The sequence below is a fragment of the Dermacentor variabilis genome, chromosome 1 (assembly GCF_050947875.1).
Source record: "Dermacentor variabilis isolate Ectoservices chromosome 1, ASM5094787v1, whole genome shotgun sequence".
Taxonomy (NCBI): domain Eukaryota; kingdom Metazoa; phylum Arthropoda; class Arachnida; order Ixodida; family Ixodidae; genus Dermacentor; species Dermacentor variabilis.
The window spans coordinates 51,539,842-51,566,710 of record NC_134568.1 but is presented as its reverse complement, the minus strand read 5'-3'; the positions used below and the strand labels follow the sequence as shown (position 1 = coordinate 51,566,710).

At 43.1% G+C, this 26,869-nt stretch overlaps 1 protein-coding gene across 1 annotated transcript; it reads left to right on the top strand.

Annotated features, from left to right (window-relative positions):
- Positions 1–734: 734 nt before the first annotated feature.
- On the top strand, positions 735–16,167 carry LOC142577864 (geranylgeranyl transferase type-2 subunit beta-like). Its single transcript, XM_075687299.1, has 6 exons — positions 735–805; positions 4,392–4,502; positions 9,624–9,735; positions 11,179–11,267; positions 11,412–11,486; positions 15,396–16,167. The coding sequence occupies exons 2-6, from the start codon at positions 4,446–4,448 to the stop codon at positions 15,537–15,539; spliced, it is 477 nt and encodes a 158-aa protein (XP_075543414.1). The 5' UTR covers positions 735–805; positions 4,392–4,445; the 3' UTR covers positions 15,540–16,167.
- The last annotated feature ends 10,702 nt before the right edge of the window (positions 16,168–26,869 follow it).

The following is a 26,869-nucleotide window of genomic DNA, read 5'->3' as shown; positions in this document are numbered from 1 at the left end:
TGTGCTCAATGCATTCACTGTTCCCTAAGCTCTGCCAAGACAGACACTGCCACTAAAGGGGTCGCTGTGGGGGCCCTGTCACCATAGTGGTTAAGTGCATGCGTGCTGACTGGTAAAGTTGGCATTATCCGGCAAAGGCCAATTTTTTGACCGAAATAACGAAAGTTTGGGCCCATAGAAATGCATGGGTGCTGGATGGGACCTTCGGCCGGGATCGAATTAACCGAAAAATTTAATCAACCAGAGTCGAATTAATGTAGTCTATTGTACTATTTAGTAAATGGCATTTGATTGCACGTAATAAAGCCACCCAGTTTATATAACAAATGGTTGATCAATCAATAGCAATATGACCAATTAACATCTAGAATAATTTGAGGAACATCAATATGCCGGCAGTAAACAGTATTGCAATTTTCTCTCTAGATTAAGTGCGGTTTCCTTTAGAGGCATTTTACTGTCACGTGAAACACACTGGATTAGATTGTGTATGTTCTGCAGAAGGGTTGTAAACTAAACTGAGCTTGTTGGTACATACATTGATACTTGGGAGCAGCTTTAAAAAACAGGACAAGGCCAGACAACATGAGCACAGTGTTGTCTGGTCTTTTCCCATTCATTTCTGCTGCCCCCAAGTATCAGTGTAAATGTGCTGTTCCGTTTGCACCAGTTTTCAATTGATTGTTTTGTCACTAAAGTGTGTCTACATCTTGTGGCTCACATTTGGCCTGTTCTTTATGTTTTTATTTCAGGTGAAGTTGACACTAGGTTTTCTTTCTGTGCTGTAGCATGTCTAGCACTTCTGGTAAGTGCACTAGGTCTTTTGTTTTGGGCTGTTCCAGACAACACAATGGCATTGTCGGGACATACAATTGAGTATGTTTGGACGTCCTCAGGACATCCCCATATGAGCCTCAAAACATCCGTATCAAGTCTATTTGTCCGGCCTCAGTACATCCTCAGAAGAGCATTCGAGGATCTTTTCAGTCTTAGAGACCTAGGCATTTGCTAGGTCTTCAGGATCTTAAAGACCTAGGCATTTGCTGCGCGCAGTAAAAATACTTGATTTTATTAACTAAAGTAAGCTGGTTTCGATCCATTGAGAAATTCAGGCTTAAAACTACAGCATGTACTTACTGCTTGACTGAATATACTTTTGACCCCTTTTGCAAAGGCCTCAGTATGTGGCCACACGAAATGGATATGTAGACTCATAGTGATGTACGCAAAGCCATTTTATTAATTATACTTAATAACGGTGCATGCTACACTGACAAGTAAGGTTGAAAGAAGTGTCTTCATACGAAAACACTGAAGAGCGAGGGCCATATCAGACACTGAAAGAAATAATAAACAGCACATTGTCAAAAACAACTTAGTTTCAAACAGAGAAATGGCAAACGAAAGAGTTTATGCCACAACTTGGAAGCACTGGAGCACCACATCATTGCATGAAGCACCAAAGCAACTTCTGGTGATTGAATATTACTCTTCATGGCAGAATCAATCCATTCAATGTTTTTGTTCTTCATAACAAATACATAATATTTCTATAGCTGCGACATGATCTAGACAAAAATTAAGTACAACTATATCTGGCTTTAAGGCCGACATAGCGGGATATTTGCCGCCGGCCACTGCTAAAATGTCGTACTGCTTGGACGTTTGCAACAACGCTCTTGTCAGCAAGAACAGCATGGAAAGGCGTTTGTGATGGCGGAGAGGTTGGTAGTGATGTTACGGTGGCGTTGAACCATGGAGAAGCGATGGATAGAAACGCTGAAATCATCTCGTTATAACTGTCCACTTTTGCAACCAGGCACAAAATGTCACAAACCTGTGGCGAGCAGCTTTAGTGATTTTATTCTACCGGCGATACGACACCATGAGTTCCAGCAACCGTTCCATCCAACACAAAAAGCTCCGCAGCAAAGTCACACGAAGCCATCTGATTCACTGTGTAATTAATGAAGTTTCTGTCCACGCTGTTCTGTAACTGAAAACATGCTATAATGCGTCTATTCCTTCCCCGTACAAATTTGTGTTCCACTTTCTGCCACCCTGAAAAACACGAGCGAGACTTACCTGCTGTCCGCTGCCATATTTTCTTCAATGCTGCACTTGGCTTGCACTGGCTTGGCTTGACTTTTAAAATCAAGAGTGCTATTGTGCCAGCCACGACAGTACCAGCAAGGAAGGTAAATGGGGTGGCTTGGTCGCTGACACCGCAGGATACCTGACTGGTTCACTCTTTCATTGCCAACCAATACTGGTATCACCCGCGGGTACTCAAAATAATACAAGTTGCAAAAAATGCTTCAATCAAACACAATGGTGGGATATCAAGAGCAGTTGATCAAAGTTTAACTGTGCAAAAAAAAATCAAAATAAAGCTCCATGGTGTGGTAACGATGTCACATAAAGTATAGCACCTCATTTTTCATTCATCAACCGAAACAGTCATAAAAATTTCAATTTCAGGGTCTCTTCTACCATAAAACAAGATATCCTCAAAATGTCTTGTAGTGGATGTTCTTTGGGCAATCAGACATCCTTAAAAAGTCCTGCAGGATGTTTTCAGGATGAACCAGTGAATGTCGTCCTGAGGACGTACCGAGGATGTTGTAAAGACTGTGGGACGTTTGTACCATTTGAGGACGTCGAGTGTTGTCTGGGGTATCTCCACAGTGCTGCTGCTGTGACTAGTACAATTATGTGAGGTAGCACTGTCCCAAAGTAGCCATCTGTTATTGTTGATGCCACAGACTGAACAATTACTTTTTTCAAACACATCTGGTTTGTTAGTAACTAAGTGCTAAGTGCTAACTAAGACCAAGTGCCAGTGTCTCTCCATGAGCATAAAGAGATTTACCAGAGAGGTAAAGGAGTACATGTATTGAGAATCCCCAGAAAATCTCTAGGTATGGCAAATAGTCTGTTAGTGGCTGCTGAACAGTTGTAGGTAAAGCAGCACTGCCTCGTCTTCTTGGATTTACGCTTGCCTGGTGTTACTCAGAATGACATGATTCTCCACTTAAATGCTATGTGAATGGAGCACAAAGTTTGGCTTCCATTTACAGGTTTCATTTGAAGTTATAAATTATAACCTTGTCTGAAAAGTTTGAGGATTCTACAACTTTATTTGTGCATTTGTGCCCTTGGTAAACATTGGGCAATTATTTTACACAATTGGAACGAGCCATCACTAATTCAGAAGTTCACAGCTGTCAATGTGGTGTGGCATATCTTGATGTTTGCATTTTTTTTATAGCTCGTATTCGTAAACTAGCCTTGCAGCTATTGACCTTTGCAGGGTACAGCAAGTTGTAGTGCTGTTGAGTTCGATGTTCCAGTTAGCGTTGCGTTTGACTCTCACTGCTACTTAGCTGTTCATCTTTAGTCCACTGTTTATCTGCCAGCTGCATTCTGTAGAATTTTGCTTCTGAGCACGCGCTAATAAATTCAGTTTCTGGCTTCATCTGCCACATTCCAATGGAAATGGAATGCAAGAACAGTGATGGGCTTAGATTTAAATGCATATTATAGAGCTCCAGGTGGTCAGAGTTAATCTGGAGCCCAACCACTATGGCATCTCATAGTCCACTGTGCAATTTTTGGGATGTAAAGCATCAACAGTTGTTGTATTAGCCTGGCAGTTACCAAGTCCGCCCATTGCTATTGTTGCAACAGGCTTTGACATTTGTCACGAAGCAGTTGCCACGTGCATATTTTCCCCATGCCTTGAGAAGGTTGCGGATATGACAAAGTGCAGCATACATGACACATTTCCCTTGATTGTAAGGCAGATTTTCTTTAAATAAAGAGAAAAGAACAGCACAGGTTGCAGAAGCAGTTGTGCCCATTGTAGTTGAGACAACAGAGGTACTGGCAAAATCAGTACAAATAACACTCGCCTAACTGATACTAAAATTTTATAATTATTTTCATTTATTATAACATTTTTTATGTAAGCTCAGTTGAAGCTCTTTTATTGTGAGCGTGAAAATATTGTCAGTTTTTCTCAAGCAACTGTGCAGAAGTTTGGCATCAAAATGCTTTCATGCTCATGCAGCATCTCCTTTTTACTATTGGTGTGGTGTTTGAAATCAGAAATTTTTTTGTTGGTGTCAACAGACATTTATTTAAATATTCCAGCTGCAAACTTAGTACATAGCACTTGTAGGCATGCCTGTATTGTCAAGTCTGTATAATAATTGAGTGAAAAGGAATATATCATTACAATCTTCTTCCAGCTAAAGTCACTGAGCAGAAAAGTCTTTTGCTCGCACAGTTTGTGACAGTCATATTGTGTTCATATGGTTTTGTCGTGAGAATACCCAACCCAGTTGTCTGTGTGTGTTGTTCTCAAGTTTTGGCATCTTCCTGTGCAGAACAAGCTACATGCTATCAACATAGAAAAGGCAGTTGAATTTGTGGTGTCCTGCATGAACTTCGACGGTGGTTTTGGCTGCAGGCCAGGCTCAGAAACACATTCAGGCCAGGTAAACTATGTCAAGATGCACATTTATGAACACATTCCATGATTACACTTTAAAACACTTTTGTGGTGCAGCAGTAAGCATATACACAAAATGCCATTATAGCATTCAATACCTGGTCATGTGGTAGTCACATTTCACTGGAAGCAAATGGACTCTGTTGTGTGAAAAAATCTTGCTTGTGCAAGTATGAAACTGGCTATTAGGAAATGAAACTGACAATATGTACTTGCTTCACCTTTATACTGTCATAACCTTTCAAAATGCCATCTGGGAGCAAAATGTAGTCGTAGATAAGAATTTCTGTAGAATTTATTTTTCAAGGTTGCAGGTTTCCTGCTTGCTGTTAGTCGACAATGCCTTTTTTCTACCTAAAATTGATCTTTCTTAGGAATACACAAATGACTCATAGGGTGTAGCCAGCAAAAAGAGTTCTTTTGTCTTTGTCTACGTGTATCAACTATCTCTAGTCAGTTTCAGTGTTGACAGGAAAATGCATTTGCTCTTACACTTCTGGAAATCCATTCAAGAATTACCAAATGTGATTTGCATGCTTATACTAAATTCAGCAGAATAATGTACTCACTGTATCTTAACCTATGGCACTTATGTTACTGATGTGAAAGGTCTTATGCTAGAGATTAGTGCTGTTGCCTTGAAGGAACAGGGAAGTATCATTGCATGAGGTGAATATGCTGGTTATTTCTCGGTACCCCCTCGTATTGTAACTCCAGCTCTAGGTACTGTGCTCAGCAATTCAAATGCGGTAATCGAGTCCATGGCTGCCCACCGGTGTCCCCATCACCACCAGTGGGTGCTGTGGTCACCAAGTTGATGCATTATGGTATACGATAAAATCGAGGTCCTTTGTGACACATTGGGACTGCATTTTACCCGCCAGTGTTATGATTAGACTGAAATTCAGCGTTGTAAGTCCGGGCAACATTCTAGCTCACCTGCTTTTGCCGAGCTAATTGCCCTCCTTTCCGAGAAGACATCACCACTTCGGCATCTGTCACTCCCTAAGCTGACCCAGGCAACAAAGCAAGCAACGAAGGCTAGAAGACCATTGATATTACAAATCGCCAAGAGGACCAAAAGTCTGCAGCGAACATCTAGGGCACTGGCATTTGCATGGGTGAACCCACAGCAGACTTCGACAACCGAGAAACCATGGGGAGTAAACAATCTTTTCGGTCGAGACCTCTCCGCTTTCCTTAACAATGGAACTCTCTGCCAGTTGTATTGGCTATACTCTGGAAGTTACTTAAGGTTGTCCTGGCCCCCGAGTTAACCAAAACTGCTTGGGACTCTGATCGAGTCACCACTTTGTACAAATAGTGCAAATACATTTCTTCTCGATTTCATCTTCACAATGCCTGCCTTCCTCATTGTCTCCTGACTCCTGCAGCGAAAACCCACCTCACCCAGTCCACATGGTATCGACAACGATCACCCAGCGCTTACCGGTGGTGCAGAAAGCACTGGCCGCTCTGTGGTCTGATTATCACATTTGAATTGCTAACACTGTAAGTAACTTGTTTTGAAGTGTGGTCTTCACTTTGTCAAGGCAGTTCTTGCGCGTCAAGCCAGGAGCCAGAGAAAGTGCTAAGGTAGATGGAGCTGTTTGCATAGTAGTGCTTGTAACAGCCTAAATTAGCCCAATCGGCACCACAAATTGAAACTTGCTCTGTTTGTACTCTTTTTCGTGTGTGAGAACAACGGCCATTGTTTCAGCGTGAATTGTCCTGATTGACACCATGAGGTGGAACTTGCTGAGGTTCACAATACATTTCTGTGATGGTTGACTTACCATTCAGCCTTAATTGTCTCAGTTGATGCCATGAGGTGGTATTTTCTCAGATTCACGTGCCATTAATGCGATGGGTGACAGAAGGTCAAGTTAACGTTTCAGCCTGACTGAAACCATTTAAAGCTATGAAATAGAACTTGCCCACATTTCGAATCCATTCCCATGATGGACAACAGGAAAACAGTTAACACCATGAGGACCAATATGACTTATCCACGAATGGAAGAGGCTGCCAGGAGCACAGTGTGGAGAGTTGGGTTTTATGATACTTTCATTTATATTACGTATAAGCTTTAGTTCGGATGGTAAGGAGAGGAGGGTCTTAGCTACTACAGTTGAATCTGCTTATAACGATACCGGTTTTAACACTATATCAGTTATGACAATGAGAAGCTGCTGCATCATCAACTTGTGTACATTTTCCATGGTGAAATAACCCGCTTACTACAATGCCCCAATGCCGCATTATCAGTTATAACGATGAAGATGAAGTCTGACTGCTGGGTGCCCAGGCCTAGAGGTAGTGAAATGCGAAATCCTTGAAAAGAAAAAAGGAAAACGAGAAATTCGATCCGCTTCACGATAGGCCACTGCTTCAACAGCTGCCACGCGCTCATTTTCTAGACATCTCCGCGTGCGTCTCTCCTGTCGCCCTTCCACCCCTCCAAACACGAGTGGGCTGCACTCACAGCTCGGCTGCGCTCACAGTTCTACGCCGCCCCACCCTCCGAAACACGAATGGAGCACGCCAACTGCGTTGCTTGCCGATTGCTCACATGTTGCTCCCTGGCTCCTCATTCAGCACTGTTCTTCAAACATCTTGATCGCTCACGTTCATCTTCATTGTTTGCGTCGAAATTGTTCCTGGCCACGTGGTTTCTTGCCACTGAAACGGAAGATGGCTGACCCGCCTGCTGATCATTGCCAATGCACGACGTTGCCGGTGAAAAGAAAGCGCATGGCTACAAATTTTGAAACTATGTGCTTCTAACCGAGGACGCATTCATCGCGAACATGCTGGCATCAGATAACGACAGCAGCAATGACGCAGTAGGGCAGGCTGCCCGATGCAACATTACTAGACTAGCTTCAGTTGTAAAACTCTGCCCGCGCGCTTATGGCAGCGCCGTCCCATCGAGCTCCACTGCACACACCTCGCCGCAGCTTTGAGCTCGTGCGGACGGGCAGTTTGCGCGTGTTTCACGCTCGCTGGCGTTCTACCTTGTCTGAATTAGTGATACCATGAGAAAGCGGTATCCACCTACAGCAATAAGATTTATCAGGCCAGTTGGTTCATACTTTAAGAAGGGTAAACTGTACAAAAGGAAGAAACGCATACAGCGAAGCGCAGAAGCTGCGTTTCTAAATGTTGTGTGTTTCTTCCTGTCGTCTTAACATTTCGCGCAATTTAGGCTCAGGAGCCTGAAGATCTGGCCAAAGTGCGTGATTGTAGGATGATCTTCATCCCCACCGAAGCTTTTCACCATGCCAAAGAAGTGCTACAAAAAGAAAGATGAGGTCAGTCTTTGAACACACAAGCCACAAAAAAAGAAAAAGAAAATCGTTGGCTTTTTCACTTCATGAAGATGGTTAACCAGCAAAGCTGAACCCTGTGGCCTCTGGGTTAATGCCGAGGGTTCATTAAAGTATTTCTGAATTATGCGGTTACGCACACAATCGCCTGCGATGGAGAGAACGACGTCACTGACGGTATGCCCGCAGTCTGCCGTTGTCGCTTGTGTTCGATGTTTCGAGTTAGCTCGGCGGCGTGGTTAGCAGATTCGCCCGCCATTTGCCACTTGTGATTCTCCGAAATTAAATTTCTTCAAAATATAAATCTGTCCGTTAGGTAAGACAATGAGTGGCTCATACTCCTTTAATCAATGGCGCATACCCCCGTAAACGCGGCCTCCCCGTTACGACGACAGAAGAGAAGTGAATTTCTACGCTGGAAAGACGAACGCAGGAGCAGTGGCACGAGCGCGTGCCGTGGATTTTGCAGAGAGTTCCTAGTCTTCACCAGGAATCGCTCTGTTCCACGCCAAGCGAAGCGTCGCATTGCTGGGAGCACAAAAATTGGCGCGCCGAACTGTCGACATCATTCCGATAGCCGCCTGTGCAGCCAGGTACGCAGCACGTCAGCATCGTCTGCTGATATTCTTAACAAGCTCGACGAAGGCTACACTTTCGCGGATGATGCTTGCTGAAATTCGCCGTCAACAACGAACCACAGAATACACCAACGCTGCACCGTGTGCTTAGTCCGGCCCACCCACCTAGCCGGCTAGTGAGAAAGTGAAGCTGGGCGCGACTGCAGCACCACGAAGGCGCGGGCGGGTGGCGGTTCCGCACAACGGTGCCGAGTTTGAAAACTGAAGCTAGTCTAGTAACGTTGGCCCGATGAGGCTATCGTCGCGAATGTGCTTTCATCAGACAGCGACGGCAGCGATGACGCTGTAGGGCAGACTGCCTCAGCGTTGTCCTCACAGGAGGCGTGGCAGATGATTCTGTCCATCCAGGGCTTCGTTTTTGCAAGGAACCTTCCACTGCACTAAGTGGAGCACCTGGATGCCTTGGAAAAGGATGTCGGCAGGCTTTGCGTAAAGCATGCAAGGCTGACGGACATAGGGTTTTCTCGTGCAAGTCAGGGAGAAGTACGTGGCAAGATGCTTGTGGTGATCTCGCCTCAGCGTTTCTTCACCTCAGCATTTCTACTGCATTTCGCAAGCTGACAGGCTGATGCGGCAGCCTTCTCGCAATATTTAAAAGGCCCCTTTTGAGGCCACCAAAGCGGTGCCTCGGTGGTGCTTGCATATCACTTGCCACCCGTGACCCCTCTTTGAAGTTGTTATAGCATGCCATTCTTTAATGCTGACAGCTGCGGCTTGTTACATCCGATCGGAGCGCCCAGGAAGTAGTTAAACAAGGGAACACAACCAGCAGCCGGGTGGAGGATGGTGGTGGAGAGGGGCACTGGCCTCCCCGCCATTATAGTTTTCTCAAAACAGCTCTGCCATCCCTCTATTTTGATTTTTTCATCCAACCCGGTTATAATAATTATCGGTTATAACAATGAAATTTTCGTGGCACTTGAATATTGTTATAAGTGGGTTCGACTGTACAAAATAAAAATTGTGAAAAAATTTGGGCGCACTAGGTGTGTCTGAAATTTACAAATATTTAGCACAGCAACAGTGAATGCTCTGGGCCATTTAAAACCAAGATATTCTGTATCTGCTCTATATTTTGCATTGCTTGTAGCTTTAAAAAAAAGTACATTTTCATCTGTAAATATCTTTATTTGCATGTAGATATATTGCTGCCTTGGAACCCTGTCCATACTTGGTCGGCTTCACCATATTAATGCAGACCTTCTTGGTTGGTGGTTATGTGAAAGGCAACTTCCATCTGGAGGTCTCAATGGTAACCCATATTTCTGCTGTTTCTTTTCTAGTTTAGCCCACTTTCACTCATTTGCCTTTATTTCCTTACTTCCACCATAGTAGACTCAAAAGCCTTTGTAACGAAGTCTTGGTACCTCTAAAATTCATTATTCAGGTAACTTCCTTGTAAGTATTGTGCATGCTACAGCTCACTATAGAGCAGGCTAAGCATGTTGGGCAAAAGAAAATTCTTATTTAGCATGAATTCAAGAGCTACTTTGTGAGTTCACTAACTCCTACACATATTGTTCAACGGAATTTGTGACTGAAATCGACTGAAGGTAATGAGGTCGGCGACATCCTCAGTGGCGAAATCCGGAAATGGCACTTATGTACAGCTTTGTCAGAATTTATTGTTATTCTGCAGGCTCTTCACCACTGCAGCATTCGTCAACTTTCACCTCCATCCCATTCTTGATAGCCTCGACAATGTCATCATGTTTTTAGTTCCGAGCAGATCATCACGTCTGTTGAAAGTTGGGGGGGACGGGGAGGGATGTGGGGAGAGGGACTCTATTATTTGAATAGCAAAAGCTACGCTGCTGAATTACAACTCTATTATAGTTACTGTGTATTATAGCTACTTTCCGCATGGCGGTGCTTTTTATGTGTACTGCCTAAGGAATCTTCGGGTTTATGAAGGCTCCCTAGCACCACTGACCTGTGGCGGCTATGAAGGGATGTGGCGAGGCCTCTGCATGCGTTCCTTATAAAGCAACAAATCAGCCCTCAGGAACGTCTGTATTCCTTCATTGTACAGTTGAATTCGTTGTAGAGGTCTTCTCTGTAGAGGTGGTAGATAGAAATTTGACCTCAACATACAAAATTCATTGTCATACAGGTCATTTCGTTGTAGAAGCATTTGACTGTGCACTTTTTATGTCGTTCAAAACTTCTGACACCTACAGCATGCATGAGTTTCCATGTTCTTGCTATTTAAGAATGTTTTGTATGATTAATGCAATTTTCTTCTTTTGATCAGGATACCTTTTTAAGAATCTCTTGAAGAAGGTAGAAAAAGGCTGTTTTTAGCATTTCGGTTTTCTGGTGAAACTCATTCAGGATACGTACATGAATCAAACCCACTCACATTACACCCAAGAATTCCTTAGTACTGTTTGTACAAACCAGTAAAAATATGGTATAGGAAGTTTAGTGCACATGACACTGAGCTGCTATATTAACTAGTACATTCGATAAATTGAGGTACGAAGTGCAGCTGTCAGCTTGCACCCCCTGAGGTGCCTTTTTCTTTATGGAGTCCTTCTGCAGCCATAAGTGGCACTTGCTATGTAGGCTGTGTAGGTTCTTTATTAATTTAAATAGCCCAGTGTCATTTTCACCAAGCCTTTGTAATATAAATAATTCAAAGTGCAAACATGAAAATGAACCCGAATTTATTACTTCTTTTGTGCTGTTTAAGGTCGGCCTGAGAAGCTCCCAGATGTGTGCTACTCATGGTGGGTGCTTGCCTCGCTGAAGATCATCGGCAGGCTGCACTGGATAGACAAGGTAGGCATTTTCAGGCATAATCAACAGTGCAGATATTTCCCACTATCAGCACTTTTTTTTTCATGCACACTTGAAAATTGCTTGCTGGTCTTCTTTGCAATGTTAAAGCGAGTTTCTTTTAACATGCAAATCTACATTTTCTAGGAAAAGCTTCAGAACTTCATACTTGCATCTCAGGATGAAGAAACTGGTGGCTTTGGAGACCGACCGGGAGACATGGTGAGTAGTTGTAATTGTTTCCATTTTTTAACATGCCAGTGTCTTTAGAAGGATGCGATGCTAGGTTTGCTACAATCTTTTGCACTGCTTTTGGTAATAAGGTGCACAAAGTTCAGTTACTCCAAGGCATATGCACAATGCACGTGACACCTGAATTTTGTTCTCTGTTAAAACACTATATTGATACTAAAATAAATTTAAAAAAAAGATGTAGGTACTCGTGGGATTTAAGCATTGGCGCTGAAAGCCGTTGTGTTGCTTTATGTAGCGTGTCAGGATTGTCACAGCTGTTTGTCTTTGAGATCTCTGCTGCTGACACACCAAAGCCTAACCTTTTGAATTTCTCATGCCTGGCTTCTCTGCACTCGCAAGTGATCTCAACAAGTTCTGAAGCCATGGTAGCACACTTGTATGCAACTGATGTGTTCCACTTATCAACTTGTTGCCACTGATCTTCTTTGTTACCAAATGCTGAAGCATAACCTCATGAACTGCTTATGCCCGGCTTCTGTTCACTCACACATTTGATCAGAACACATAAATGCAGTGCACTCATTATAACATGTTCTGAAGCCATTGCACTGCACTTGTATGCAACTGCTTATCACCATTCATCTTCTTTCTCTTTAACCGAATTTTGTGGAAAGGAAGACTGGTCATCCACTCAGTTTTGTTGAATTTTTTCTAAACTGCCAAGATCTTGCAGTGAGGAACTTTTATGAGTTTCTTTGTAGGGCTCCGTGCTGCTTTCAGGTGGATGTCTCTTTTCCATTTCATGAAACTTCCTCCACCCTATAGATTTCTGTAGAACTTACTTTGGCTAACTTAATTTTGTTGAGAATTGAGCTTCAACCAATTTCATAGTGTATGGCAAGAGTTATAGATGGGGTTTGGATGTTTGGGCTAAAAAATATGTGGGAAAGAGCACCAAATTTCTCCATAAAAATTGAGCTTTGACCAAGAAAGGTCAGTATTTTGGAACTCTTTGGTGCAGGATAAACAAAAGAAGCAGAGAATGCATGCACTGTAATTATGTTACCTAAGTATATTCGAGCATGTGAACAGTATCAATTTATTGCAGGATTGACACCCATTTTTGGGAGTTAAGCATAGAGAAGGTACCGTTGTGCTCATTACAGTAAGCATGCATTGGCTGCAGTGGACGTGAGAATTTCCTGAGAAATTTTGTTTTTTAATTCGCTGTAATAGTTATGCAAGGCAGTATGAACATTTACCTCAACTTTCACTTCTGTTTAGTAAATGCTTAATGTAACAGTTAAGCATATTCTTTGCTGCAATAACTCTTCCTCCACTTGGTCACACATGTTGCCACATTTAGATGCCTTCACTGGGCTACATGGATGGTGCATTTCATGGTTGCACTGGCCTCACCTAAGTTATCTTTACATTGTTTACCAAGCATGGACATGGACAGGTACCCCAGCATATCATCCCAGCTGTAAATTCTACAAGCTGTAAAAGGACACACACACACACACACACACACACACACACACACACACACACACACACACACACACACACACACACACACACACACACACACACACACACACACACACACACACACACACACACACACACACACACACACACACACACACACACACACACACACACACACACACACACACACACACACACACACACACACACACACACACACACACACACACACACACACACACACACACACACACACACACACACACACACACACACACACACACACACACACACACACACACACACACACACACACACACACACACACACACACACACACACACACACACACACACACACACACACACACACACACACACACACACACACACACACACACACACACACACACACACACACACACACACACACACACACACACACACACACACACACACACACACACACACACACACACACACACACACACACACACACACACACACACACACACACACACACACACAAAAAAAAAAAAGGAAATCTGTACATTCTTAGGTGCACTGCTTCTGCACAATTGTGTCCAGGAAGCAGTCTGTGCGATGCAACCTTTGTGCTCACATTGTGGTTGGGCATCACTGCTACACCCTCACACCTGTTGTGTTGGCATTCAAAGTTGCTGCTGCTCTGGCCCTTCTCTTGCGCATTTTACATTGCATTTGACTTGCAATTGAATTCTGTCTTCATTTCCTCGCCACTTGATGGATGTTTACGGGCTTCACTCTGCGCAACCACACACCGTATCCAGATAACAATCATAGTGCAAGTACACAAGGACAACTGAGAAAACATTGGCATGCGAATGTTCATGTGTCGCCTTTTCTATTTGTCTTTCTTCATGTCTCTGCATTTGATTTTTGGAGCGCTGTACAAACTATTTAGGGCAATTCTAAGCATGGCTTTGCATTTCTTTCATTAGTATTGTTTGCTTTTTACCTTCAGAAAGAAAGCTTGTCTTGTTCCACTCTGCTTTTCGTTTTACAACATGACAGAGAAGAACAACGCTGAAAAAGGGAATAGCAAGTTGTGCACAGGATGACACTGTTTATATGAGAAGAATAAACCAGATATTTTCCACTTGGGAAACCATTCGTTTACTAGTGGTAATTATTTCTAGCTCGCTATTAAGTTCTGCTTGGCAGCACGTCAGCAAGTGTTGTTCAGGGAATTATTCTCCCTAGCACATTGTCGGCAACTTGGTCCAATAAATGCACTGCAGTTGAGCCCATGCAGCGGATGAGATTACCATAGAAAGTGGAGCAATGGGAAAAAGTACAAAGAGAAAAGTTTTTCAGAAAAGAATTTTCACAGCCAATTTCTTTCCTGTGAAAATCTGACATTTTGAGTTTCCCTTCTTGTGCTGTGTTGCAGCCTCAGAATTTCATAGTTTCAACTGAGCAGTTATGTGGTGATTATAGAGGAATGTCCACATGGAAGCAGCCACTCTTGCCCAGTAGGGTTGCTGTCTTGAGTCATGCCCCCGGTGACAGAAAAATTGTTTCTTGCTGCATATTAAATTTGAAGACATCCGGTTTTGTCAGACCTTAACTGAAACTTTTGTCTGGGGTAGCAAAAATTTATGCAGTAGACTTTCGGTAATTCAACTCCAGTTCATTCAATTTGATTGTGACTGAAGGTCCTGGCTGGTGCCCATGCACTTCTGTGGACCCAAACTTTCATTATTTGAATTCTAAAAGTGGCCTTCGCCGGAAAATTCGAACTTGACCAGTCAGCACGTATGTGCCTGAACACTATGATGACCTCTATAGTGACCCCTTTAGTGACCCCTATAGTGACCCCTTTAGGGGCAGCATCGGTCTTGGTGAAGCTTAGGGGACAGTGAATGCGTTGACCACACGCTATCTCTCGTCAGAAACATATATTTTTGGTCTGCCCTAACAAGATTTTCAAGCAATAACCATAGCTCACAATGTTTGATTACGGTATTGGCCCGATTCTTACGCGTGCCTTTTTTTTTTTTAAGATAATTCTGCCGAAAATTACCTGTGCGATGCAATTGGATACGAAACCGAAATCGCCTTCCCAGTATTTATATGTTAGTTTTCTACTTTGAACACATAGAAAGTGGGTGCACGGTTGATTCGTGGGCATGTTAGAATCTGTAAAATATTCTCAAATGAATCAGCGGTGAGTTTTAGCACTTTTTCTGCACTTGTTTAATTCGGTGCACCGGATAATTAAGTCGGTTTCATCGGTCCCGTCAGAGTCGAATTAACAGAAGTTGACTGTATCTGCATGTTCACTTCTGTATGTTATATGGCTTCCTTGTGATGCCCTGTCTGCAGCCCAAACTTTTGAGGTATGCACAAAATTGTGTACTGCATTGTTGGACTGAAGCACTGCTGGTGTTACTTTTGACAGGTGGACCCATTCCATACATTGTTCGGCTTGGCGGGTCTGTCGTTGCTAGGAGATGAGAGACTCAAGCCTGTGAACCCAGTCTTCTGCATGTCCGAAGAGGTTGTAGCGAGGCTTGGTGTGAGACACCAATTATTATCCTTGTGATATGGGTGCAGTTGCTCGAGTTACCAAGTCATTTTTAGATTTCGTTGTAGTAAGTCATTCATATTCATCTTGCTGTTACAAGCAGCTGTTTATTGTTAGGGCCTAATGGGGAAAATGCATTACCTAATGCATTGCCTATTGGGTGAAGAAAGTTAATATGGTTGTTGTACTGATGGACGAAGTTTTCTCTTCTGGCAGAAATCGCAGACTGTTGCCCGTTGCTGTATTAGGGCAATTTAGGTTTGATTTATTGTCCCTATCATTTTTATTATGTTAGTAAGTTACCTGTCATTTGCTAAGAAATGGTGTCTTATTATGTGCATGCTGTCTTGCAATTGTTCTTTGCTCCATCTGTTAGAACATTACTTGTTCAGAGAATTAGAATGTGGTACAATGTTTATTGAACCAAGGTAAAAGCATTGCAAGCTTTCGTACGATTTAACAGAGAAGCTTTCTTTTGGTGCTCGCATCAGAAGTACACCTTCTATAACTACAGCATAGAATCTTTCAGTGACGAAATATTTTATATACTGAAAGCATTTGTAATGTCTTGCCATGTTGGCAAGTAATATTTTGTGTCTGAAGGTAATTAACTACTGCAAGAATTAAATTGCAATATGGAAATGCTCTCAAATTTGACCTGTGTACTCTTTTTGTGCTTCTAACGCTGGAATCAACCCGAGCACAATAAGAAAAAAAAAAAAGAAGAAAAATTTGGAGGACACTTAAGCTTCGCCTTTAAGAGTGGAGCATGATAGCATTAAAAGATCCCCGACTGCTCAAGCTTCCCGGCAACTGCAGCTTATGTAACTGTAATGTTTTCCTGGAAATGCTGGCGGGGAACGCTATGCACGAAGGCAAGCTTTTTGGTTCTCTTTTCTTTTGTTTCCCATGGTGGGTGTTGCGGATGCTCAGAGGTGAGAACAATCTGGATGGTGTTGCAAGAAACGGAGTAGGGTGCACCACTCCTACTAAAACAGACGTCAAATGGCAGCTGGAAAAGGAGTTTGTGTTTGAGTTTCTGCGTAACAGAATATTTTCTCGTATGTTCAAATTACAGTCCGATGCTATCAGATCATTCTACTTAAATTGAGGGAGACGCAGCGAGCTAACGAACGAGCTATGGAAAGAAGAATGATAGGTGTAACGTTAAGGGATAAGAAGAGAGCAGATTGGGTGAGGGAACAAACGCGAGTTAATGACATCTTAGTTGAAATCGAGAAAAAGAAATGGGCATGGGCAGGACATGTAATGAGAAGGGAAGATAACCAATGGTCATTAAGGGTTACGGACTGGATTCCAAGGGAAGGGAAGCATAGCAGGGGGCGGCAGAAAGTTAGGTGGGCGGATGAGGTTAAGAAGTTTGCGGGGACAACATGGCCACAATTAGTACATGACCGGGGTAGTTGGAGAAGTATGGGAGAGGCCTTTGCCCTCCAGTGGGCATAACCAGGCTGATGATGCTATCATGTCTGGAGGTTGTGTGTAAGTTGTACTTTACGAATTTTCTAACGCATTTTACTTTGAGAAGTTTAATTAGTTCAGTAACGCCTATGCGCCACCTGGAGGGCCTGCGGAGTTCGAGAGGATTTTCTCATACAGACAATCTCACCGCCGACACAGATGCTGGATTTTTTGTCACACAGGGCCCTTAATGCTATCGTGTTAAAAAAAAAAGATTTTTTGTTGGTGTCATTAGACTTGGGTAAAACTTTGAAGGGACAAAGTCCCTAGCAATGTTTGTGCTGTCTTAAGCTGGAACCACATGGCGCGTTCTTCGCGAGTGAAAAGCGCGACTCGCAGCAAACACCCTGCTGCCGACGTGCTAGCACCTGCACGAAAAAAGGGAGCGGTGCTTTCGCGTCGCGTTTTCCGGGTTTCCAGATGACATAACTCCCAACGACATGAATTGTCTCTGTTACCGCACATATAATATGCCCTTAAACTTACAGTACACTAGAATAAAAATAATCTTAGTGTAATTAGACAGCGACATTTTGTCCGAAGTTTATTTATCAAGCTTAATTTCAAGCAGCAAGGGTGTGTGCGAAACTGCGACTATGTACCTTCCACATGCTGAGAGGCCACTGCTTGCTTACAACTTCACATAGAAAATAGAGTGTCGGCCGCTTACTACCGAGCAGAAGAGGCGATTGCTACTATTAAGGGGGATGCTGAGGGCATCTGCTATACCGTCTACGCTGAAGGTAGCTGCGCCAAGTCTGGTCACGTTTGATGTTGTTCTTGTAATTGCGGTCACGTACGTCCCACAGGACGCGACGCTTCTCCACCTCAGTTATTACGACGTCGTTGAAGGTTGCTTTGTCCATTTTAGGTGAACACAATGCGCGAACCAACACGATGCGTGAACGAAATCACGGTAGCACGTGCTTTTTTCGACGCACGCGCCAGTTCTGCCGAGAAAAAAAAAAGTTCGCCAGAGAGGTTCCGTCAAGATGCGCAGAGAGCAAGGCCATCTGGTGGCAAAATTAAAAACCAAAATGCCACGTGACGAAATGCCACGTGACTTACCTTAACTCTGATTGGTGGACGTGCCGCGCGACGCATTCTTTTTCAATTCTGAGCAGCAGCACGCGGCGGAGCAATTTCGTGACGGATCATGCTGGGCGTGCGTCAAAATGACGCGCGCGTCCCACCATCCGCGCGTCAATCGCACCTGAAATCGCGCCCTGCGGTTCGGCCTTTATATTTTGGTACTCTTGACAAGCTTTTGCAGTGCAATTTTCCAAATGTTTTGCATTGAATTCAATCTCTTCTTTCTCAGTGGTCAGAAAATTAAACCTCTATGTACATAGCCTCTATCCAGCCACTTCATTGTCATTCGGCAGCGGTAGCAAGAGTCCTCAGTTCATGCCTATGTAACAGCTGTTCAATGATAATTATCCTGCAACTTTGCAATTAGAGGGACACTGAACATGATTTTATACTTTACTTGCTTTAAAAAAATGTGAATCCAGGATCCCTGCACCATGTTTAGCTAGTTTTACGCTCGTTTAGGCACATCTTTCTCAGAAAACGCTGCTTTGAAAATATCTCGTCTGTATTTCCCATGCTCCCGATAATGTCTCTTCTAATCCTGCAAATCGAAGGTTTGGATCCCAGCAGGACAGTGCATTATTTAACTACCATATTTACTCTGTTCTAATGTGCCCTCAATTGTAATGTGCATCGGCTTTTCGTGTCTAAAAATGATGAATGCTCTTGATTGTTTCCTCACCACTTTTTCATGGTAAGAGATATATAATGGTGGTTTAGTCTGATTTGGAAAAAGAAATCTTATTGCATCCCATCTATCGTGGATCTGCCTTCACTTATTGCCGCTTTCCATTTGTACTCATACCTAATGCACACATGGTTCTTTAGTAAACTTTTTCAAAAAGAAAGTGTGCATTAGAATCGAGTAATAACAGTATATATGATGTGGTCTGCAATATGCATGCAAAGTTGACATTCACTTTAGCATCCCTTGAAGCCTGTAATGGCTGTTACCCTACACAGTGCTTTGACAGTGTTGCCACTGTGGAAACAAAAGTGCCAGAAGAATTCTTCATATAAATGTGGACATTTTAATAAAATGCTGTAGATAAAAGTGTCAACCCACATTAAGGAAGTGCATTTTCTGGGACACTAGCAGTGAGTAGTCACCTGAACAGTGTGAGGTCTCAAGTGTCTGTTTGGGATAAAGGAATGACAATGCACCTTTTGCATTTGTTGCACCTTTTATACAATAAGACCGCTAGCCATATTACAACTAATAGTGCATGCTGATGAATCAAGGAAGTTCAACTCATTGCGACAGGATATTGAGCGAATATGTTCGCCCCCATGCTGCACGCCAACATCTTAAGTAGTTCGCGGATGCAGTCACGTGATTGGAGGCACGGTCAAACAATCACATTCATCCATCCCGGTGTCCCATTCTGAAGCCTTTCGTGGGATGGTCCCACGAACACTGACCTCAAGCCCAAAAGGAGGAAGCTAGTTCCTTTTGTGTCCAAGTATCCCCGCCCTCAGGTGCCCTTAGCAGCGGAACACTTGTGCCATCTCTTGTATTACTACTGCGAAACTACCGACTACAGGTGCCACACATGCTATGCGGGGAAGCTGGATTCCAGTAGATGCAAGAGCAATGCAGGAAAAATGACCTCAGGGGGTGCGAGAGAGTTGAGTGTCATCACAACAAATACGTACCACTAGCTTCACAAAAAGTACATGACGAAATGTTTCAGTAACAAGTACAGATTGTAATCCACGCATTACATCAAGTTAGTTCACAATTTCGTTATTATTGCAGAGCTGAGATGGAGCCACACTCAGTGGCTTGCTTGTGGCAGCAGGCATTTGCTGCTGATGTTCTATACATGGAAGTGATAATTGGCCTTTAAAAGGCTGCACTGCACAGAAAAGTTGAAAAGCAAAAATACGCTGAATTTCTTGAGAAGTAGCGTCCTTGTTTGAAGCTATGTGTCTCTGAACTTCAAGGGGAAGCGGCACGTCAAGAATGCATGCAGTACTAGTTCACCCATATTGTCTTGGCTTTGAACAATGTTTTTTTTTTTAGAGGTGCCTGTGTATGGGATCTCACAGTATGGCATTGCTGTGCAACACTCGTAAAATCAAGTAATTAGGAACTAGCAAGTAACAAGCTGTGCCCTTTAGTTTACTTCTAACTTAAACAAGCAGGTTGGTTAAGTTTGTTGAAAGCAGCAAGAACTTGTCCTATACTCTACTTCAGTGCTGCTCTAGAAGCATGTAGAAAAATATGTCAAGGTCAGTGCCCCCTAAAAAAAAAAGACACATAGATACTCATGCAAATTCAAAGACTTGTCAACACTGTTCTGTGAATGCTTGCAGAACAAAACAGCGTGGTTTTCCTTATGTTTTATGCGATTGTCCTGAATTCAAAAAGCATGTAACAATAACTTCTTGAGTGCACATGCAGTTTTAGGGGAACTTCTGTTAGCCTTTTAAAACAACTTGGAACATGTGTTGCATGGTCTCATCCTTGGAACAGTGCTGTGGAATGTAAGTGCAATCCTAGTTACTATGGCTATACTCATATTTCAGAATACCACCTGGCATCACTAGCAAAGAGCTCAGAATTCAGCAGAGTTTACTAGATGCCTTTGTATGGTAAACAGCAGATACTTATGGTGCATTTGACTGATTGACTCCGTAATTTGACTATCAGTGATGTGGAGCCTGCTCGGGATCACAGGCAGGGAAATCCTACCCAAGCTGAACATTCAATCACTCCGCAGAGCATTTGGAGGCTGGCAGTGGAAACACACCAGCACTGCTTCTATTATAAACATACCTGACAGGTGCACAAGGTGCACACATGCAAGCCTGCCAAAAAGGCTGCAGCGGACACCTTGCAAAAATAGATGATGCAGCAGCCATGTGACTGGAACTCTCATCAGATCTCAGTTGTGATCCCAGATTGAAGGTGGGAGCACTCTGATCTGCAGAGAGGTGCTCTCAATGAGCCAGGCAAGTGTGTTCCAAGCGCTTGATTGTGACTAGCCAATTTCAAGGCATGCTGCTTGAATACTCTAAGATGCTTGGTAGCAGCCAGTCGAATGCACCAATAGCACTGCCTTGCATGCTCACACCGTACAAGGATGCCATCAGACATGCACATTGCTGTCATTGCATAGTGCATTGCTGCACTATGGCAGGACGTACAATTTTTTACAGCAGTTTCTTGCACTGCAAGTTAAAAGGCACAGTGTCATCTTTTTGCTTATGTTGTGAAAGATAGTGTAATTGTATATGAAAAAATGTAGATATCTCTGGCTGTAAGAGGAAGCTGCTCTGCAGCATTGACTGGAGTTACTAGAAGATCTAATTGATTAATGACTAGGGCTAAGGTACTACATAGAATCTGTTCCGACTCTCTTCCGAACTGATATTTTTTTTCACCCTTCATCATTGGCTATGGCACAACTTCACTGCTGCTATCAGGGGGATTAGACAGTTGGAAAAGTGGGTGCATTAGCTTAAAAGGGGGGGGGGGGGCAGCAAGGATCGAGTCCTGCCACGTATACTACAAAATCCTGTTTTTGGCCTTGATGGCATCAGGCAGGGGCTGAAGCAGGCCACTTTAAATCTGGAAGAATTGGGCCTAAAAATTAGGTTGAAAAAGTTCACATGAAAAATACTTGAACTGATAAGCAAAACAGAAAAACTATGCTTTCAGTTTCCTAGGGCCACCTAACTATTGAGGATGGCGAAAGAAACCTAACCAGACACAACTAGCACACAAAAAGTATTTCCTCAAATAAGGCTTGCTTTCTTGCACAGCACCATAAGCCAATGTTTTGTCAGTTGCTGTGCTTGCTAAGTGGAAATAGCAGTGTCTTTGGGTAGTTTTTTCTTTGTGCATCTGGTGATTCACTTCCTTCCCCTTCTGATGGGTGGAGGGTTTGGCTTGCATGCATAGATCTAAGTGCTTCAATTTGTAAACCTTGCTCTAAAATAGTTTTTCTTTCTTTCTTTTTCATGTACACTTAACTGCTGGCACATAGGCATGTAGCAGAATGTGAAAATGCTGAGCCTATATTTGATGTAGTTAGTTCATAACTGTGTTGTACTTAAAGAAACACTAAAGAGCAATGTTAATTCAAATTAGACTGGTAAAGTATTCTTACAAAACTCTGCTTCCATTTATTTGGTAGAAAAATGTTGATTAGTAGTGCAGAAAATGAAGGCCAAACTTCACTTTCCTGAATTTTGCGCAGTGCTGGCCCGTCAGTTTGAAGTCATGGATTACAAAGTTATCTCTCTCTATCTCTTTGAACCATTTCTGTGCATGGCATATCTATGCATGGCACTGTCAGAATGCATTGAAATCCTTCTTTAACAATGAGCAATTAACTGGTAACGAGACCCGAGCGGGCGCTGTCAAAATACATGACCACAGTGGTAACTGGCACAGGGACTTCATGGTGGCATTGCCATGCTTCTTTTGTTGCGTCTTTTCTGGCTTGCAGGGCCTCTGCTCTTGGTAACGCTGACCCTTGCAGTGCTCAAGAAGTTCTATTTATCAATTAAGCTTTAATGTAGTAAACCTCTTGAGTGTCACTTTAAGGCCTAATTGGTGTAGCACTTTGCCCGTTGTAACTGTGGTTTAAGTTTTACGGTGTTCTGCCTGGGCTTTCCAAATAACAGACAGATGTGTGCATGACGCGTATACCTCCTAGGTATTTGACGTAACTTGAACCAAACTTTCAAAATAGAGTTGTACACCTTATACAAGAGACACCAATGGTATATTGTTGGTAGTTGTCTTGAACTACTTGGGATGTTATTGGAAGTATGATTAGTTGGCTAATTAGTTGCATGTAATTATGCAAAATTTAAAATATTTGTTTTAGGGCACAAGTTGTTCTTGAAGAGTTGCAGAGCATGCTTAGAGACATCCAATAAAATTATTTCCACAATTTTATGAATTGTGTGGTTCTTTTCCTTCTATGCTCTAAAGGAAGTATGCAAAATATTAAAAAAACAACTGCACTGCACTCTTGCATGTCTAGACGGCAGCCCTCTGGTGCTTCGCAAAAAATGAAGCCTGCATCTCCTTTGCAAAAAAAAAAAAAAGAGAGAGAAGCGGTCAGCTATGGTGTTCAGCATTCATCACCACCTTTTTGAAAATGAAAATCTGCCATGGCCCTAAATGATAAGAGAAGCTCGCACAGAACATGGATGCAAGCGCACTTGTTGGCTTCATTTACGATGACGGGTGCTTCAGTCTTTCAAAACACGATTGAGAGCGTAGCCATGCAGATGTTCAAGAGCACAGTGGGGGCATCTTTAAAATATTTTGTGGTTTTTCTTCAGAGCACGGAAAAAAGAACCACATAAACAATGGCATCGGGGAACTAACTTCATTGGGTGTTTGTGAGCTCTGTCTTCAAATCTGATTTGAGCAAGAATGATTGCTCTTGTATTTCACTATATGCTTCCTTTTCATTTTGTTTTTGTGGTGGCATGTTTCTACAAGACAAAGGTGAATTTCTGCCAAAATGGATACTGTGTTTCCCCATTCAGTCCACCATCAAGTTTTGGCTATCACCTTCATTTGATAGCATAAACAGCCTTGCTGAAACCCTTCATGCGCACTTCTATGTTGAGATGCTGTGTTGTGCATATTCTTTGTGATGTTTTTGTTGTACCATTTAGTGATTTATCTGGTGGTTTGCCATTACGTCATGAAACTTGCATATGTTATAGACTGAAAAGAGAGCAACCAGCAGTGTGTTTTATAGGAGTATTGGAATGGGCAAACTAAAGTTTGTGGTTCTGTTCTGTAGAGTGGGTTTTTAGTGACACAGTAGGGATCTGCTTTTACAGCAATGCTGTTAAAATAAGTTCCCCAATGGTTTTCGTGCGGCAGCAGTGAAAATCAGCGTACGGCAGCGTGGTCAGTACCAAATGTCAATAAAAAAAACAGTCAGTACCGCAGACTGCGTCGGAACCCCGAATTTGCTTTGAAACATAATTATCAAAAGTTATAAAGTAGAAGTTGCCTTGTGCATACTTCACTTAAATAGACAACTGCTTCCCATAGTTTATTTTAGCCAGTAGTCAGTCATTTTTTCTCACGTTGTGTTTCAGTGGCTGCACATTAGAGGTCAGCTAGGAGAGGCCCCAATACACAAACATTTTGATGTCTTGACCTTTTATCTAAGATCAATTTTAGTATCTATTTTTATTAGTACATTAGTACCGTACTATTTCTTTTTTATGCTTTAAAAGGAAATGCGCCGGTCTCTGTGTAATGTTCAGATGTAGTGAATGCCTGGGTGTAGTGAAGGCATTGCATTGAATACAGTGAAGCGTTTGCAAAGTCTGAGGTAGATTTCAGGCAGTCAAAATAGACCCCTACGTATTCTGAAGGGTGGGAAAACTTCCTTATGCAGCTTTGCTGTCTTTGATGTACGAGTTGCTTGGATTGGCATACAAAGGCTTTTTTTTTTGTAAAATGCTTAAATTTCTTTTGCTTCTCCCTGAACGAGCTCATTATTGTGGTTGTGTAATTAAGCGCAACTATTTCTTTAAAGGATTGCTGTGTAACTTTTTTTTCAGACCATTATTTTTTATTAAGACAATGTTCTGTTATGGAATTGTCTCTGCAGAAACTCTGCTTGTATGTGAGCTTGCATATGGCTGGAGAGTTAGTGGCCTTTGATGTTCTCGATATTTTTGCCATGTGTGTGTGTGTTGCCTGTTGCTGTTTGCTAGAGAGGACACACTAGGCCACTCCATTATTGTTTTTACTGTCTTGAAGTAAATTTGCAGATAGTTGCTTGTTAACCTCATGTTTGTGTAAAAGCTTGGCTGTGAAAGAAATGATGTAGTCTCCCAAGGCAATAGAAGTAATGAATGGCAAAGGAAGATATTTTTTTGTGTTATTGACTTGGGGTATGTGTGAAGCAAATCCATAATCTGGCGTGTCACAGCATTATTGACAGTGCTTGATTTACGAACTGTTTGCTGCGATGGATCAGTGGCTGTGGTGTTCTGCTGCTGAGTGTGTAGTCATGGGATTGGTTTCTGGCTCTAATGACCATGTACTAACTTGGCAAAATACAGATACCCTCATGCAGTCAGGGTGTCAAACTGAACTGCAACTGAACCAAAAGTCGGAGCTGAATCGTTACATTCAGCTGAACTGGAGCTGAACCTAACCAATATTCTTTCTGCCATCTTGTAATCAAACTCTAACTGAAACTTTTGGAGGAACCGTTCAGAGTTTGCTCAACCACAGGTTAAGCGCAGGATTTTTGTTGCTGAAATTCTCTGAGAGCAGACGATGCCTTGCATCAGTTTGGCGCACCGCACAGACTGTTGCTTTGGGAACAGTCATGTGGCTTGCCACAGTGATCTCATTGGCTCATTTAACTGTGCGCACCCTAATACAGCATGCCGCCGGTGTTGTGCCGATGTTGAGGATACTGTCCAGGGCATCTGTCTATTTAGATACAGTAATGCAGTGGTTGCACTGTCCTTAACATGTGTTGCAGTTTGTACTCTATCTTTATTGTTTACTGTTGCATCTTCAGCATCATTGGGGTTTCGTGGAAAGTCTGTGGCAAGTGCAGACGACAGCTAAAGAAAAGTAAGAGGGAACGCAGACTTCTTGCATGCAGTGCTCGGCCATTAGGCTATCCGCACGCAGTGCACACAAAGCGCCTTGAATGTACCAATTCCAACATGCCTATGCAGGGTGTTTTATCTGACTTGTGCCAATCCTTAAAAACACACACACACACACACATATATATATATATATATATATATATATATATATATATGAGTACGCTACGCGAATGCAATCAACTCAGTATTGTTAATTGTCGTCTTGAGCAACTGAAGGTATCTTTATTATAGGCGTAAGTAAAGCAATTAAAGCAAATTAATTAACCAATCATGAAGTTATTAATTTAAATGCAAAACCTTCAGTAGAAAAGTTGTAGAACGTACTGAGGAATGTCCAGTTGTTTTCGTGACGATAGCTCTATTGCGATAGCAATTATATGGGCATTCCAAGCGCATTTCTGCCGTCGCCGTGAGGTTCCGCATAAAGCCCAAGGGTGATATAATCGTCGCCGCGCGCCGTATGCTGTATGTGCGAGTGAAAGCGTGCGAGGATGAGCCGGCGATCGCGGCTCATCCTCGCGCACGAAAGGGAGGAAAGCGGGGAGGAGGCGTGCCGTCTTCTGTCGCGCGCAAGGCTCTGGAGGGAGGTTGGGGTGGAGGGGCGCGCTCCACTCCAGGCGGCACGGACGCGCGCCCGTGCCCCTCCACTCCATGAGGCACGGGCGCGCGCCCCCCTCCGCCTGGGCCGCTGTATCTTCAAAGCCATCTGAGACGAGGACGAGCTCCGCCGTGGGTAGGGAGAGAGAGAGAGGGAGGGGGGGGCTGTTTTACTATGGGCCACTGTATCTTGGAAGCCATCTACGACGGGTACAGAGTCCGCGCGCGCTGTGTTTTTGCGGCTTATAGTTCGCATTGATACGAGACGTAGCGCGAAGGTCAGTTCGCTCACTGTTCAGCCGTGCTTCCTCACTCCACCGTTTTGACAACGAGTTTCCGCGATCGTCGAGTGAGATGTGTTCATGTTTGCCTATGTGCGCGTGACACCATGCTTGTTAATTTAGTTAGTCTGCCTATGTTTACAAGTTTATACGGCCGTTAAAACTACTATCCTTCGTATAGCTGTCCACTAATTTGCTATCGCAATCGATGCATCGCCTGACTTTTTTTCCGGGCTCCAAAAGACAGCACGCTAAATCTGAAGATTT